Source organism: Larus michahellis, chromosome 12, assembly GCF_964199755.1.
Source record: "Larus michahellis chromosome 12, bLarMic1.1, whole genome shotgun sequence".
Taxonomy (NCBI): Eukaryota; Metazoa; Chordata; class Aves; order Charadriiformes; family Laridae; genus Larus; species Larus michahellis.
In genome coordinates, this window is record NC_133907.1 from 11,228,471 (window position 1) to 11,242,750 (window position 14,280).

The 14,280-nt window shown below is 57.0% G+C and overlaps 1 protein-coding gene across 1 annotated transcript; it reads left to right on the forward strand.

Moving 5' to 3' along the window:
• The first annotated feature begins 2,408 nt into the window (after nt 1-2,408).
• KCNK15 (potassium two pore domain channel subfamily K member 15) lies at nt 2,409-8,345 on the forward strand. The gene is made up of 2 exons (XM_074605487.1): nt 2,409-2,770; nt 6,060-8,345. Exons 1-2 carry the CDS (start codon nt 2,488-2,490, stop codon nt 6,971-6,973), a joined length of 1,197 nt encoding a protein of 398 aa, XP_074461588.1. The 5' UTR covers nt 2,409-2,487; the 3' UTR covers nt 6,974-8,345.
• Nucleotides 8,346-14,280: the final 5,935 nt, after the last annotated feature.

Genomic DNA, 14,280 nt, shown 5'->3' on the forward strand with positions numbered 1-14,280 from the left:
GTCAGGTGGCCCCCCCATTGCCCGGGGTCCGGAGGTTTGACACCATCCCAGGCCCCATTAGAAGGTCTGCAAACGACACTATGGAGAACACAATCCAGACGCATTCCTCCAGCTTTGCCGCCTGATTAGGAGCTACAAGCGCTACGATGTCAAACAGCAATGCACCGACAGCTCGTGCCGCTGGTGATGGATGCCGGCGCCTGTATTTTTTCTTCAATAACGACTTTCACTAATGGTGCTGGCACAGAGGCTCGGCAAGGAGGAGGGAAGTGGCAAGCATCCAGGGTGAAAGAGTTCACGATTACAACGGGAAAGGGCACCGTGTCCCTCGTGCTGGCCGTGGAAATGCAGAGGGCAGGGCTGGAAGGGGCTCCAGGAGGGCAGCGAGTGATCCCCTGCGCCAGGAGGGCATCAGCTCTACCCACAGAGCTTTCAGCAGACATCCAGATATCTGCTTGTCTTAATTTTAAACTCCTCCAGTGATGGAGCTGCCACAATCTCCCCAAGCAATCTGTTCCAGTGTTTCGCTGTCTTCATGGTTAAAAAGTTTTTCTTCTGTCCAATTCAAACCTCCTTTGCTGCAATTAAAGCCCAAAGCGTCTTGTCCTCTCCAGAGAGAGAAATGAGATGGAGTGGAGAGAGATGTAAACCCGCTCGTTGGTTTGTTTGCCTTGTTTGTTTTATTTCCAGTCAAAAGAAGGAGAGTTTATTTCTCGAAGGAGATACCATCTCCTGCAACATACAACTCCGAGAAGTATCCTTCTATTTTTAAAAGTGAAAGATAAGGCTTACATAAAAGCTCAGGAAACCAGTAATGAGAAACAGGGTCTTCACGTTGTGGGCTCTGCCTCCTACCAAACTAATTCCCCTGCACCTCCGAGCCCACCTGGGCTGTCCGCCACGCATCAGCCAGGGGAGGCTCTCCTCGCTGCCCCCCACGCCGCCACAGCGCTGGTGATGGGCCCCGCGTCCCCCCACACCCGCAGCATCTGACCAACACGTCAGAGAAATCAGCAGAAACACTGAACCTCGCTATTTTGTTCCTTTCTGCTCCCTTAAAACAGCACTGGGCACAATAGGCCAGGCTGGCTGGAAAAAGCAGAGAGAAGACAGATAACGGGCACCGGGGCGCGTTCCTCACTGGACGGAGCAGCAGAGGCGAGGGTTGCCCGCACGGGGATGGCACCGCAGGGCTGCGGGACCAGCGGTGGCCCGCACAGCCCAAAGGTCCCTGCTTCCAGGCAGGGCAGGCAGCGAGGGCGCGGGCACAAGAAGCTCCTCCAGCCTGGGAGGTCACAGACAGGTGCAACTTTGGGGAAAGGGACCATTATTAATGTCACCATAATGGATGAAGGGCTAGGGCTTGCTGGCGGGCTGGGGCTGCCAGCTCCAGCTTGGTGCTGCCAGGCAGGGTGGGCTCGGGGCATGTGGGAGCCAGTCTTGGGGCACGCAGGAACCGGTGCTGGTGCCCACAGGAGCTGGGGCCTGGAGCAGCTGGTGCCCAGGGAGCCGGTACCCGGTGCCCACAGGAGCTGGTGCTCAGAGCAGCCAGTGCCTGGTGCCCCAGGAGCTGGTGCCCAGGGAGCTGGTATCCAGTGCCCACAGGAGCTGGTGCCCAAAGCAGCTTGTGCCTGGTGCCCGCAGGAGATGGTGCCTGGGGAACTGGTGCCCACTGCCTACGGGGGCCAGCGCCTGGGGAGCCTGTGCCTGGTGCCTGCCGGAGCCGGTACATGGAGCAGACGGTGCCCAGTGCCCACAGGAGCTGGTGCCCAGGGATGCAGTGCCCGGTGCCCTCAGGAGACAGTACATGGAGCAACTGATGCCCAGTGCCCACAGGAGCCGGTGCCTGCAGGAGCCGGTGCCAGGTACCTGCAGGAGCTGGTGCATGGAGCAGCCGGTGCCTGGGTCATACAGGAGCCAGTGCCCGGTGCATGCAGCCGGTGCCCGGTGCAGTGGGTGCCCAGAGGAGCCACTGCCCAAAGCAGCCGGTGCCCGATGCCCACCGGAGCCAGTGCCCAATGCACAGGGGCTGGCAGCCAGTGCCCTGGGAGTCGGTGCCTGGTGCCCACAGGAGCTGCTGCCAAGTGCACAGGGGCTGGCAACCGGTGCCCGGGGCATGCAGGCGCCGGTGCTCGGTACCCACAGGAGCTGGTGCCAGCTGCACAGGGGCTGGCAACCGGTGTCCGGGGAGCTGGTTCCCGGTGCCCGCGGGATCCGGTGCCCGAAGCAGGCGGTGCCCGGGGAGCCGGTGCCCAGCGCATGCAGGAGCCGGTGCGCGGAACAGCCGGTGCCCGGTGCCCGCGGGCGGAGCGCGGTGCCGGTGCGCGGGGGGCGGTGCGCGGGCGCGCAGGGTGCGCGCAGGGGGCGGCGCGGGGGGGCGCGGTGCCGGGGCGGGCGGGCGCGGGGGATGCGCGGCGGGGCCCGCGGGGGGCGGCGGCGGCGGGGCCATGCGGAGCCCGGGCTGAGGCGCCGCGGCCGCCCCTCGCCATGAAGCGGCAGAACCTGCGGACGGCCGCGCTCATCCTCTGCATCTTCTCCTACCTGCTGGTGGGCGCCGCCGTCTTCGATGCGCTGGAGTCGGAGGCGGAGAGCGGCCGCAAGCGGCTGCTGGAGCAGAAGCGCGGGGAGCTGCGGAGGAAGTACCGCTTCTCCGCCGACGACTACCGGGAGCTGGAGCGGCTGGTGCTGCAGGCCGAGCCGCACCGCGCCGGGCGGCAGTGGAAGTTCGCCGGCTCCTTCTACTTCGCCATCACGGTCATCACCACCATCGGTGAGTGCTGGCATCCCGGCGTGCCTCCTGCGCCCCTCCATCTCTGTAACCCTCCACCCCCGCATCCCTCCATCCCTGCATCCCTCCGTCCCCGTATTCCTCCGTCCCCACATCCCTTCAATCCCCGCATCCCTCCATCCCCACACCTCTGCACCTCCAAAACCTCCACCACCTCTGGGTACCCCAGGACTTCCCTGGGGGGGTTACCTGCATAGGAGAGGCAGGTCTCACCCTTGCAATGCTGGGACACCTCTTTGGGCCACCCCCTGAGCTGACCCCGTGGGACCCCAGTGTCCTGTGGTGCGAGAGGTAATCCATGTTGTGGGGTTCTGGGGGATGACAGGGGTGCTGCTATGGCTGGGGCCACGAAATGCAACATGCACATTGTCCCAGGGAGGTGGCAGCACATGGGGCTTCTGGCGGCGCCTTTGGGGCAGGCAGCTGCAGAAGTTGGTGGGGGTGTCTGAGGGCAGAGGTGGGAGCCGCGTCCGTCTTCTGTGCAGTGCTGTAGCCAGCAAGCCAGGCCGAGGAGCTGGACAGGAACTGTTGCCTTCGTTGCCAGCTCAAAACTCTGGATGTTTGGCTGTATGAGACCTGCCTGGGGGAGCCAAGCCAGCCACCAGCCACTGAACCTCCTCTGCCTGCGTGGGAACCTGCAGAGAGATGGGTGTCAATTAGCTTGGAGGGGAGTGATTGAACCTCATTAAATCCCCAGATAGACACTTACCCATACTAGAGCCCGGTGCCTTGGTTTGTCCTCTTCAATTTTGCAAGAGAAGGAAACTAAATTGAGTGAGGATTGCCTTAATACTAGGTGAGATTAGCCACATGGGAGCTGAGCATTGTTTAATTAATCCACTTTGATTAATCCGTGCGCCCTGAGCATCCCATGGGGGTCGACAGGCATGGGATCCTGTGCTCGTGCCATTGCTCATGCTGGGATTTCAATCGGTGTTTTGGAAGCAGGAACCCTGAGGCCAAATCCTGCCCTTCCACAGCCAGCAGCCACCTCCTCCTCTGCAGGACGGGGCTCAGCCTCGCCGAGGGGCTTGGGATGGGTGAAACACGGCGGGCAGCTGAAAGCATCATCCCTCAGGACACGGGCTGGTGGGATCAAGCCAGCGTTACCAGAGGACAAGAGGTGGCGGAGGGGCAGGTACCCCGCGGGCCCCCAGGAGGTATGGGGGGGGGTTGGGGCAGCTGGCGATGCCCGTGGCCAGCAAGCAGCCGTGGGCTCAGGGCACGGCTAGTGTTGAGCCCCAGCAGGAGGGTAGGATGAATGGCTTCCGTGAAAATCTCCATCATCTCGTGACAGGTTATAGCTTCATTTACATTATTTTTCTGTTGACTGTGACAAACAATGGCTATGCTTATCACACACACCATGCAATAAATAATTTCAGCCTAGATGCCGTATTTCTAAAACACAGGCACGTCAGATCTCCTTATGTGGGGCTGTGCTCCAAATCTCAGTTTTAATGTTAATGTAGCTGTGTTTACTCTTCCTAATTCTCTTTGTCATTTTGAAAGCATCAGTCAAATGCTCTTTCAGGAGTCTCTCAGGGTACAACAACTGTTTTTCCACTTACTGCTCTTCTGGATCATTATATTTGCCTCCTCATTGCTGTCATTGTATTATCTTGTAGCCTAGGACCCGATAATTGCACATGGTTATTAAGCTTGGATCTGACTTTCTTTTTTTTTTTTTTTGCTGCCGCAGTCTCATGTCTGCTCCGTATTCCGTGAAATGTGGCATGCAGGCATTAAGTTTATCATTTTTGATTGCGTGGGTTGATGAACAGACAGAGCAATTAGAAACCGGTCCCTTCCTGCCTGCTTCCAGTTCGGGGCACAAGACGGTCGAGGATAACTCTGTCCTCAGCCCTGTCCCATTGCGGGAGCTTTCTGGAGCGCTCGGGAGCCTGGGACAACGTGGTTATCATCCTCTGCTTGTCCCACCACTGCTTCCCTAAGAGCCCTGGAAATCCACCGGCAGCAGAGGCAGAGGTGAAGCCAAGTCACAGCTATGAACAAGACCAAGAAATAAAAAGAGGGCATTCCCCCCAACATGTTCTTCATGCAAAAGTCACGTGGATACCTAGAAAAAAGTGAAAAATATAGCTAGCTGTTCGCAACAGGCCACCCAGCAGCGCAGGAAGGAGCCGGCGCTGTTCTGCAGGCGCCTTCAGAAGGGAAGTTTCCAGCCCCGGTAGTTTCTCATAGAAACTCAAAAGAAGGGCTTGGATGCCTTTGGATGCCGTGACTCCCCGTGCGGCATGACTCCCTTGCACCGAGTTACTTACTCATCCGCTTCGGTCAGAGGCCAGCGGCTCCTGCAAAGCTTGTATAATGAGGTGAGGTGGGTGCCGCGTAAGTCCGGAAGATTGCGGTGAATACCTCATTACGACTCACGGTATAATTGCGTGTGTCCTTGAGTCACAGCTCTGAAACCTGGAGTGAGGTGGGGAAATTAAATCTCGGAAGGCGTTCAAGGAGAACCTTGTCCTCCTTGAGCTCCTTGTCCCTGGGACAAGGGCTGACGGGGCTGCGGTGGCAGAAATACCTCCCTGCATTTAAAACAGCGCAACCCCTCCTCCCCAATGATCCAGCGCGGCTTTTGGCCTGAGTCTTAGTGACACCGGAGTAAATCCCAAGCTGTTCTGCAGAAGTCCTCCTAGACTTAGCTGTTCCTGCAGACCCTACAGCGCAGGGGCCCTATAGCTCCTGTCTGACCGTCCACGCGGAGAATGGTCACGTGGCGGAGAATCAAAGATGCACATGACACTTGGGGACAGGGGACGGGGGGGGGCAGGAGTGGGTGCCGAGGGGACGACGGCTCTGCAGGGCAGTTGTGGAGGGGCCTGGCTGGGTGCCTACCTCCCCGCAGGGTGACCGGGCCGTTGGTGTCACTGTTCTGCGGCACCTCCGTCCCCCCCCTCGCTGCAGGGATGCAGCGACCCCACAGACCCGGCATCACTGTCTCTCCGAGGCTGGTGAGCTGCAAAACGCTTGCAGACCCCAGCCCAGCTCTAAGGCTACTCTTGGCCTCCTCACACAAGCTTGGGGGCTATCAGGAGGGACCTTCTCTCTTTTGAGGCCAAATGGGGTTCAGCCCACACGACGCTGCAACGTGACATCATCCCAAAGGATGCGGCATCCCATGGCCCCCGCAGATCTGTTACTGATTCATTTTCCCCCCCTTCTCCTACTGTTCCTTTTGGTCCCAGGGCAGCTTTGCTGGAAACCCCAGTGAGGGCTTGACGCCTGCCTTTCCTTTTTTCCCTCGCAGGCTATGGACACGCCGCCCCGGGCACGGACGCCGGCAAAGTTTTCTGCATGTTCTATGCCATCCTGGGCATCCCCCTGACGCTGGTCATGTTCCAGAGCCTGGGGGAGCGCATGAACACTGTCGTGCGGATGCTGCTCAAGAAGATCAAGAAGTGTCTGGGCATGAGGACAACCAACGTCTCCATGGAGAATATGGTCCTAGTCGGCTTTCTGTCCTGCATGGGGACCCTGTGCATCGGCGCCGCAGCCTTCTCTTACTTCGAGGGCTGGACTTTCTTTCATGCCTATTACTACTGCTTCATAACCTTGACCACTATCGGCTTCGGAGACTTTGTGGCTCTGCAGAAGAACGAGGCTTTGCAAAAGAAGCCCCCGTACGTGGCTTTCAGCTTCATGTACATCCTGGTGGGCCTGACCGTCATCGGCGCCTTCCTCAACCTGGTGGTGCTGCGGTTCCTGACGATGAACTCGGAGGACGAGCGGCGGGACGCCGAAGAGCGAGCCTCACTGAGGAGGGCCCGCAACAACATCCACCTCAAGCCGAAAGAGGACAGCCAGAGCAGCAATGCCATTTTTCTCCCCGTGGAGGACAGGACGAGCCAGATGAACCTCATCCCACTGATGCAGGAGGACGCGGAGAGGCAGCGGCGCCAGTCGGCCAACTCGGCGGCCGCGGTCCCCTCCTTCTGCACGTGCCTGTGCTACAGACCTCAGCTGTGCGGCAGCCCCGCGCCCTCCCACCCCGAGACCCTCAGCTGCCACACCAACCCCGTCTATTACAACTCCATTTCCTACAAAATCGACGAGGTCTCCCTGAGCACGCGGGGTCAGACCGGCTCTTCCCCGGGGAGCACTTTATCATCCAACAGCCCTCGCTGCCGGCAACACCCCCGGCTGCGGAGGAAATCCATCTAGGAGCACGTGCCGAGCTGTACTCGGTGCTCGAGTCTTACAACGATGATAAATTATGAACGGAGACGTCAGGTCCTTCTTACTGCTCTCATTTCTTCTGTTCCCCTCCCCTTTCAGCTGGCAGCCAGCCCCACGCAGGGTCCAGCAGGCCCCTGCAAACCCCCTTGAGAAATAATCATTCCTTTTTTTGCAGGCACCGAATTACACCGTTAGTTTTCTTTGCTTTTTCCTCCCAAGTAGGTTCGAGCATTCGGGTCTGGCAAGAAGCCCCCCCCACCGCTGTGAAGGCTGGCCAGCTGTAGGTTTGCTTTCCCACCTCCCGGCTCCCCAAAGGGATTTGCTGCTGCCCTCCCACCCTGCCCAGCCTCGGCTGTGGCTGCGGCCAGCACCCGCCTCTCGTGACACTGGGTGGCACTTGCTGAGAGCCTACCAAACACAAAGCCCGCGTTAGTCAGCCCTGCGGGGCTGGGGATCTTTAAGCTCTCCCCTGGCAGGGGGTGCAGGTAAGTCGGCGCCACGCAGCCGCTTTGCAGCGGGTGGGTGGGCAGGGAGAGGTGGGAGGGAGGGGACGCGCTGCGGTCCTGCCGCTCAGTGCGTGGGGACGGCTTCCTGGCACTGTGTCTCCCATCGCCAGCCCTCTGGGTCTGAGCTCCGGCTTGTGGCTGGCTCAGTATTTTTGGAAGCTGGAGGTCCGTACGCTCACCCACTCGCTCACCTTATCCCGTGGCAGCAGGTCCCCCAGGCTGAGCTGGCTGGTGGGATGCAGCAGCCCGTTCCCAGGGGAAGCTGAGCTCCTCCAGCCCGGCCATAGCCCTCCTCTGGGATAAGCCCGGACCCTGCTGAGGGCACAGTCCCAGGGAAAGCCTCGTTGAACTGTTGTAGAGCCACCTGCAAAGGGTTTGGCCCTGATGAGATCATTAGCTAAAACCACCCTTGCCTTGCCCACCTTGTCCCCAGCTAGCAGCCCAGCAAGCGCGTGTCGTGGTTTGGGTTTGCCCTTGTCGCTGCTGGGGTTCTGAGGGACGGGGTGAGCCCGTCTCGGTGTGCATCCCTGGGCGGGATGCGGTACCCGCACAGCCCCACCTGGGAGGCTGCTTCCAGCTGGTGCCCCCCAGCGTGGCCCATGTCCATCCTGCCTCACCTGCAAGAAAACAGGACAGGGCTCTGACAGCAGCAGCAGCTCCATTTCACTTTCTTCCCCCAGTAAAGGGACATTTTCACTCTTCTTACCTAAAATACCCTCTGAGGGGGTTCTCCCAGAGGAAAATCCCCTTTTCCTGGTGGCGAAGGCATGCAGAGGGCATTGGGAAGGCCTCAGGGCAAGCTTTGCTCTCTCCTCCTTTTGTTCTGGGCAGTTTAATAAAAGGTGAATCCAGCTGGTGGTGGTTGGTTATTTGTCACGAGGGTGAGCAGAGGGATGTGCCCGAGCCCTAGACCCCAGCCCTGCCCGGCTGCTGGGGTACGCCAGGGCTGGCTCCCCTGCCACAGCGGGGTGGGCAGTGTTTATATCCAGGGATATCATCCTTGGCGATGTTTGCTGGGATGTTTGGGCATCGGAGGGAGGAGGGGGTCGGAGTGGCTGTCTCAGAGCTGGGAAGCAGCTGGGTCTCATTGGGATGGTGTCTTTGCCCTCTTCACGGGGATGCCCTGGGCTCCTCCACCCTCCCCAGCCAGTGATCTCCACTTTTCCAACTTTTCCTGGTGCTTGGGCTTCCCTGGAGGCAACTTTGGGCTTTGATGTCACCCCAAATCCATGAAGGCTTGTTACAACTGGGACTTCCCTGTTCCAGATTCTAAAATGGCTGGGATTTGGGCCTGGAGATGGGTGATGCCCAAGTGGGCAAGTACAGGGACAGGCAGGAGCTCCGATGGCCGGGGCTGGCAGCAGGGCAGGGCAGTGCCAGCGCCGAGGGGCTGCAGTGGGGCCGCTGCACTGCCGAGGCAGGTTGTGGGGGGTGTGTCCTTGATTTGGGGGAGTCTCTCTGGCACGGCTGCTTGCTCCCTGCCAGGTTCTCCACCTGTAGATCCATCCTGCCTGCCCCGGGGCAGCAGGACTCCTGTGCGAGATGCTCATCCCCTCCTGGACTCAGCTTGTCCCCTTGTCCCACAGCGGGGCAGGGAAGGGACAGTGACTGAGCCCGGAGTACAGCCCCAACCTGCGGCCAGTCTCCCACCACCAACGTGCCCTGGCTCCAGTTCCCCCAGGTGCTCAGCAGCTGCACGGCTTTGCACCAGTGGCCCCAAATCTGGACCAGCTGTGTGAGCCTTGGTTTAAATAGAAAAGTGGTGGGGGGGAGCAAACTGTGAGCGTATAAAAAAGGCTTAAAAATGAGGCTTTCATTGGCTTCTCAGCAGCGTCCTTTCATGCTGACCCCACCAGCTCATGCCCTTTGTTACCGTGTCCCACCTCCTCCCACCAAGGCTGAGGCTCGGGAGTGCTGTGGTGGCCTTGCCCTCGGAGCTGAGCAGGAGACAGAGATCTCTCACCCTTTCCATGCCGAAGCCAGGACACCCTCCCAGTGGCCAGGACAGCGCCAGCACCTCTCACCCTCCTTCCACTCTCCTGCTTTTGGAGGCTGGTGATGGTCTGAGGGTAGGAGATGCTGCTCATCCCCGGTACCACGCTGGGCTGGGCTGTCCTGACTTCCCAGACACTCGCACCACTGGAGAAATCCTCCTCCTCCTTCCTCCGCCACCGCTCCCCGCGGGGCTGCAGCCAGGGAAGGTGGGTGGCTGGTGGGGAGCTGCCCTGCTCCGATGACCTGCAGAGGGATTTGGAGGCATGAGAAAAACCTTTAAGAAACTCTCAGAGAACGGGGACACTGTGATCCCTCGTAATTCTCATGGGAAAAGGGCTTGTGGTGGCTCCCCAGGGAACGCTGCCTGCTCTTGCCCTGTCCTCCTGCAGCAGGAGTCACACCAGAGCCCCCCCGATCGGGCCCTGCTCGCGGCCATCCAGGACCAGGCAGTAGCTGCACACCCAGTAACATCCACAGGTCCCCAAGTGTCCCCAGGCTCCCCCTGCACCCACACGGACCCCTGGAATTCCCAACAACCTCGGTCAGGGGTAGTTTTTTCTGCCAGCAGCATCTTCACCTCCAGAGTTTCGAAACCAATCTCTAATGGCCAGTGTTGACCACGAATGGTCTTGGGAAGAAAAGAGCAGGAGGCTTTTGACGGGGGCAGTGAGCAGAGCACGGGCTGGGAGCAGGCTCAGCCCCGTGCCTGGAGATGCCCACAGCCATATCACATCTGGAAACGGCACAGGGAAATGCAGGTTTGAAGCTGGGGATGATTCAGAGAGGGAGGGACCTTCCATGGAGGGCACTGGGAAGGAGCCTCCGACAGTGCCAGGATACACCAGGCTACGCTCCTCTCATTCCCTTTAGGCACAGGGAGAAGGGATGGGCCAGCTCAAATCGCAGGTTGACGATAATGGGCAGAGACACCCCACAAAAAACCTCCAACACACCATAGGAAAAAAAAAAAGAAAGGTTTTATTATCACCATTATCAACGTTTTCATTAGCTTAACACTGAATTGTAAATCACTCAATCATTACATATTGTCTGAATAAAACCTACAGACAGGAAAAAAGTACAGCAGAATCCTCTCCCAACAACAGACCAGCGGCCGGTGTCCCACCGGCGCTGCCGGGACAGCATCCCACCTTCCACCCAAGGCAGCCCACGCACCTCACAAACAACTCGCCACGGTGGCAAGCAGGCTGCCCGGCTCTATTGCCTGTGTTCCCTCCGGCTCCACGGAGATTACATCTCGCTTTAAAAGGACGTTAAAAACCTCCCCAAAGTTTTGGAGAGGCTTACAGAGACCAAAAAGAGCAGATCAGCTGCCCCCACTCCTATGGAAAGGCAAGAGGAGAGGCAGCAACGGCGTAGCGCCCCTGCAAAGCTATGGGTTTTCGAGGAGCAATTGATGAAGTAAAAAGGTTTAACCCCGTGAAAGCAGATGTCCCTACCATGGCCAGGCCCCTGGGCAGTGGGGGTACAAGGCAAAGCGCGGGCACGCTGGCGCTGGGGGAGGAGAGAGCGTGGATGGGCCGCGGGGTGGCTCCATCCCCGAGCAGAGGCCAGCTCTGCAGCACCGCCCCGGGGCTCCCCACGGGCAGCGCGGGATGGACGCTCCAGTGCAACGAGATGCTGCGGGCAGCCTCGGTCCCCTCGGGTCGGAATAAGGCCTCGTATCGAGAGGGAAGAGATAACCCATGGAGGGAGCAGCGGGAGCAGGGCAAAGCAAAGGGAACCTGGAGGAAAGCTTGGTGGGAGCTCCCCTCCTCCCTGGCCAGCGCAGTGCCAGCTCCCTCCCTGTCCCTGCCTTCTCCCGGCCATCCGCATGAGCGGCCCCTGCAGAAGACACCCTGCTCCTACCAATGATGGGAAAGGAAGGACCCCCTGTGGTCTGAATTCAGGACTGTCACAAAACACGGGCAGGACACTGGCATCCCGGGTGGGTGGCAGGCCATGGCAGTGCTGCTGAGGGGTCTCCGGTGAGGCACTGCATCCCCGGGATGCCCTGTCCAGCCGGCACAGGGAGCAGGAGGAAGGAAAGCTCAGCGTCATGAGGCTGGAGGAATGTGTCTTGGAATCACCCTCCAAACCTCACTCTTCTTTGCTCCAAACAAAGCCAAAACCAGCTCCAGGGTGAGGAGATGGAATCATCAAAGCAGAGACCAGTGAGCAGCACTGAGTAAGGAGCAACAGCCCCAAAGAAAAAAACTGCTGCAGGATTTAAAGTTCCAGGCGGGTGGTTAGTGGGATCTGGAGCCCCGGTGGGCTGCTGTCCCAAGCAACTACAAAAAACTAGCTCCTGGGAAGCTGGTGGGCATGGCTTCAGCAGAAGGTGTGCCTCGATTCTTCCATCGGGTTGCTTCTGCCCCCGTCACCGCTCAGCGAGCAGAGCTCGCTGCTGCCCACGTGGCATCTCGGCAAGACAAAGCCCCTTCCTTCCCACGCGAGGGGGGGGTCTCAAGCCCACGCGAGGTGCCCAGCGTGTAGCGTAAATGCAAAGGCTGTCTACTGACCCAGCAGAGTGGGGTTTAACGATATAGCTTTGGTTGCCATTTTAGCTACTGGAAAGTCACGAAGGGAAAATCATTGGGTCGTAGCCTCTGTTTGCTGGTGCTCTGTAAAGGGCTGGTGCTGGCTCCTCCTCAGTTTCAACCGCTAAAGTGCAAAGAACCAAATGCTACAGGAAACTCTCCCCGGTTCCTCTCCTCCACCGGGATTAGAGCAGCTACCACAGGGAAGGGAGGGCAGAAGCGTGTCTACACCATGGGAAGAGATTGAGGTTCCCCAGGAAGGGCCTGATGCTGCTGTGGTGGGAGAGCGGCTGGGGCTAGGGATGGACGTGCGGCTGCTTGGTCACTGGGACGTTGGTCACTGAGCAGAGAGGGGTCTGGCAGTGTGAGTTTAAGACTCGTTAGCCACATTTTGAGAATACCTAATCGCTTGCACACTCCCCAGGGAATTACCACGTTGACAGACACGTGCTGGAAAGCCTGGCAGACCATCAGACACAGGCAGGGCACAGGAGCGCAGCTCGGGGTCTCTGCCATGCCGAGTTTCACGAGCATCCCACAGACTTGGCTGCCGGGTCCTGGGTGGGCAAAGGGCTCATACAAGGGAAGGACACATCGATTGTACCACCAGGCAGCCCCTTCAGCGGGATTTCCCCGCCCTATGGGAACCTGGCATTTTCCAAAGCATCACTGTGCGCCGTGTGCCTGTATACATTCATACCCATAGGGACACCCACAAACATATGCGCCTTGGCAGGTCTGCACTGGGGTAAACATGAAACAGTGTTCACTGATCAGCCTCTTTTCTAACTTTTTGGCTCAAATTTGGTAGCTGCAATTTCATTTTAGATGCTGGCTCCAGATCTCAACATGCCCTGGATCTCTCTACTGACGGCACTTTGCATTTACACGTCTCTCTTTCTCCTCAAAGCATTTCACAAAAAAATGTGAACTATTTCATCATTCATCGGGGCTCCCAGCACCACCGGGTCAGCGACCTGCTGCCTGCATGGCCAGCAGAATGGCAATCTCAAGAACAACATGGAGATTTTTCCTACGGGAAATGCTGCGAGAAATCCACAGGCAATGAACTGAGATGCTGTTTCGAAGCTGGTTTATTTTATGCACTGCATCACTGATAGAGCTGACTTAAAATCCAATATCCTGATCCTGCCACTTTGGAAAAATCTTTAGATGAGCCCAGCATTAGGTAACTTCTGAAGAACGGCACAGAACAGCCTGTTCCCGTTTTACACGTTAGTCCCCTGTGACCCTCTGCGAAGGTGCGATCTCTCTGCCTTGGGTGGAATTTTCTAACGCAATGGACAAATCCCACCTATGAAATGGACAAAATAACCCACAAAGCCTTGAAAGAAGAGCAGCTCAATCTGCTGCTCTGAAAAAAACCCCTCCCTTTAGCTTGCCCCTGGTATCTCGAGGCAATTAGGCAGCTGTCAGGCAGAACTCATGTGGCCCCAGAGTGCAAAGGCTTTTTTGCTTTATCAGGGCTACAGTGGCAGTGGGAACCATTCTCATTGAGTTACAAATACTAGATAGCCTAAGAAAAACAGGGAGATTGAAACAGTCATGAAGTTTATACTGAAACTATTTTTTACCTCTGTAGTATGAAGTCACCTACAGCTGTTTCATTCTTCACCTAAGAGAGCTTTCATGTCAATGGGCACATATACTCACAGAGAAGTCTATAGCATGAATATATCTCACGAGGCAACAGCCCAGTCTTCGTTTTTTTTACAATCAAAGTTAATATGGATCTCTTTCAAAAGTGATGTCATTGAGATTGAAGACAATTATAAACCGTATCAACAATATGTACTACAGCCTGCAAGTCACAATCTGTGCACACCAAATGGAATATATTATTGCTTGTTAGCCTATTAGACTTTCTTTATAAAAAGATTTTTATACAGAGTACAGGATTATGACAAAACTAGCTAAGTAGTCCTCATCTTGAAAATACAACATCAATTCTTTCAACAAAGGCTTGAATAGTAGCTGAGAGTTAATGAATGATAACAAATATTTACTAATAATTTTATGGCCAGTTTGAACAGAATTTCTTTTAGGACTCTTTTCTGGTGTTTATTTACATATGCCTCTTTTCTTTTGGAAAAAAGTTGATAAAATATAACAAGGAACATAGAAATCAAAAGAATGAGTAAACTTCATACCAAGAACATTAAACATTTTTGAAAACACTAAATTATGTTATCTGTTAAAAAACATACAGCATTTTGTCTTTAAAGAAAAA

Bases quoted from the DNA above. Each gene is read 5' to 3' on its own strand.
- KCNK15 (XM_074605487.1), top strand. From the start codon at position 2,488: ATGAAGCGGCAGAACCTGCGGACGGCCGCGCTCATCCTCTGCATCTTC. The intron at 2,771-6,059 runs GTGAGTGCTGGC...TTTCCCTCGCAG, and splicing joins CACGGTCATCACCACCATCG to GCTATGGACACGCCGCCCCG.